At 37.2% G+C, this 1,853-nt stretch overlaps 1 protein-coding gene across 1 annotated transcript; it reads left to right on the top strand.

Moving 5' to 3' along the window:
- Positions 1 to 583: 583 nt before the first annotated feature.
- On the top strand, positions 584 to 1,540 carry LOC311118955 (trace amine-associated receptor 13c-like; the record flags this gene model as incomplete). The annotated part of the gene is made up of 1 exon (XM_084193703.1): positions 584 to 1,540. One exon carries the CDS (start codon positions 584 to 586, stop codon positions 1,538 to 1,540), a length of 957 nt encoding a protein of 318 aa, XP_084049829.1.
- Between the last annotated feature and the right edge of the window lie 313 nt (positions 1,541 to 1,853).

Genomic DNA, 1,853 nt, shown 5'->3' with positions numbered 1-1,853 from the left:
TCCACCACACTGACTAGCTGACATGTGGTGTGCTGTCATGTCTCCTGAGGTTGTGGATTATGGTCCAAACTGAGCACTGACATCAACCAAAACACTTAGTCTTACACAGTTATCCTGTTTCCCATGTAAAATAGCCTTTGAGTGACCAAAACATCAACCATACTATATTTTCTCCATTAAAATGTTCAGTTGAGAAAATGTACCTTTTCTCTGATGTCTAACTATCAGTAAGAATGGACAGGCTAGGTGGCCATAGCAACATACAATCTTTGTTATACATTACATCATGCTTTCACAAATGATTTGTTTATCACACCGTTTGTTCATTTCTGTGCTCACTTGTGTGTGTGTGTGTGTGTGTGTGTGTGTGTGTGTGTGTGTGTGTGTGTGTGTGTGTGTGTGTGTGTGTGTGTGTGTGTATGTGTGTGTGTGTGTGTGTGTGTGTGTGGGAGGGGAGTGTGTGTCAGTCATTCAGGGATAAATAGAGAGGCAGAGCTCAGAGTTTGTCAGAAGGCTGACCTGACAGGGTCACACACAGGATTAAGCAGGAGCAGGACCTCAGCATTTTGACCCTTTATTACAAATGGAGACACATGAAGATGTTCAATACTGTTTTCAAGACAGAAACTCTTCTTGCAGAAAGGCTTCGCTATCGACGTCTATCTACATAACACTGTACATCTTCTTCTCATTGATTTCAGCAGTTACAGTATTTTTGAACATACTGGTGATCATCTCCATCTCTCACTTCAAGCAGCTCCACACTCCAACCAACCTGCTCATCCTCTCTCTGGCTGTGGCAGATCTCCTGGTGGGACTGATTGTGATACCATTAACGACTGTAGCATTAATGGAACCATGCTGGGATTTTGGGGAATATTTCTGTGTGTTTTATTTCTATGTCACTTGTTTATGTGCTTCTTTATCTCTGGGCAATATGGTCTTGATATCTGTTGATCGTTATGTTGCTGTGTGTGATCCCTTATTGTACCACTCTAAAATAACAATAACAAGAATGATGTATTGTATATCCATTACCTGGTGTTGTTGTATCATATACGATGCTGCTATTGTAAACATATTTGTAAATGTACAGGTACCCAGTAGGTGTTTGAAAGAATGTTTTACTGTAGAAGGGTCAGTCTGGGGTAATATAATTGACTTTGTAATTACAATGGTTGTCCCATGCTCTATTATTATAACACTTTATTTGAAAATATTTGTGGTGGCCATATCACAGGCCAGAAAGGTATTTTCAAAAGAGGCTGCCAGTGTGTCTGGTGTTAAAACTGTACAGGCAAATAAGTCAGAGAGAAAAGCAGCAAAAACTCTAGCTATTGTTGTTTTCACCTATCTAAGTTGTTGGATTCCATTTTATTTTTATTTACTTTTTTTTTTTATTGACAATTTTTTATCATTTATCATCAGCTGTCTGCCACTTGTTAATTCCTTAATTAATCCAATAATTTATGCTTTCTTTTATCCATGGTTCAAAGTAACAGCTACACTTATTTTAACTCTGAAGTTAAGACGTTCATAGTTCCTATGTTTTTATTCCTAAATATGGGTTTGATATGTTTTGTAATACATTTGTTGTAATTGCTTCTTTCATGTAACAATACACTGACATTATTCATCTCAGTGTTGTCATCATAGATACATGTGGTGGTGATACAGAATGATTTTGATGGATTGGAATGGAATGACTTGGAGAAGGCATAAGAAGGCATAAGCTTGTTTTATAAAAGACATTGTAGTCAATTTGGTTTGTATATTCCAAATACCAAAGTCTGTGGTTGTTCCATGTTATTTAATGATAAAAAGTAAGTATTCTAATAGTACATTCCGAGGAT

The sequence above is a fragment of the Coregonus lavaretus genome, assembly GCF_964263955.1.
Source record: "Coregonus lavaretus genome assembly, contig: HAP1_SCAFFOLD_520, whole genome shotgun sequence".
Lineage (NCBI taxonomy): Eukaryota > Metazoa > Chordata > Actinopteri > Salmoniformes > Salmonidae > Coregonus > Coregonus lavaretus.
Note: the sequence above shows the minus strand (reverse complement) of the source record. Positions and strands in the feature narration are given on the sequence as shown.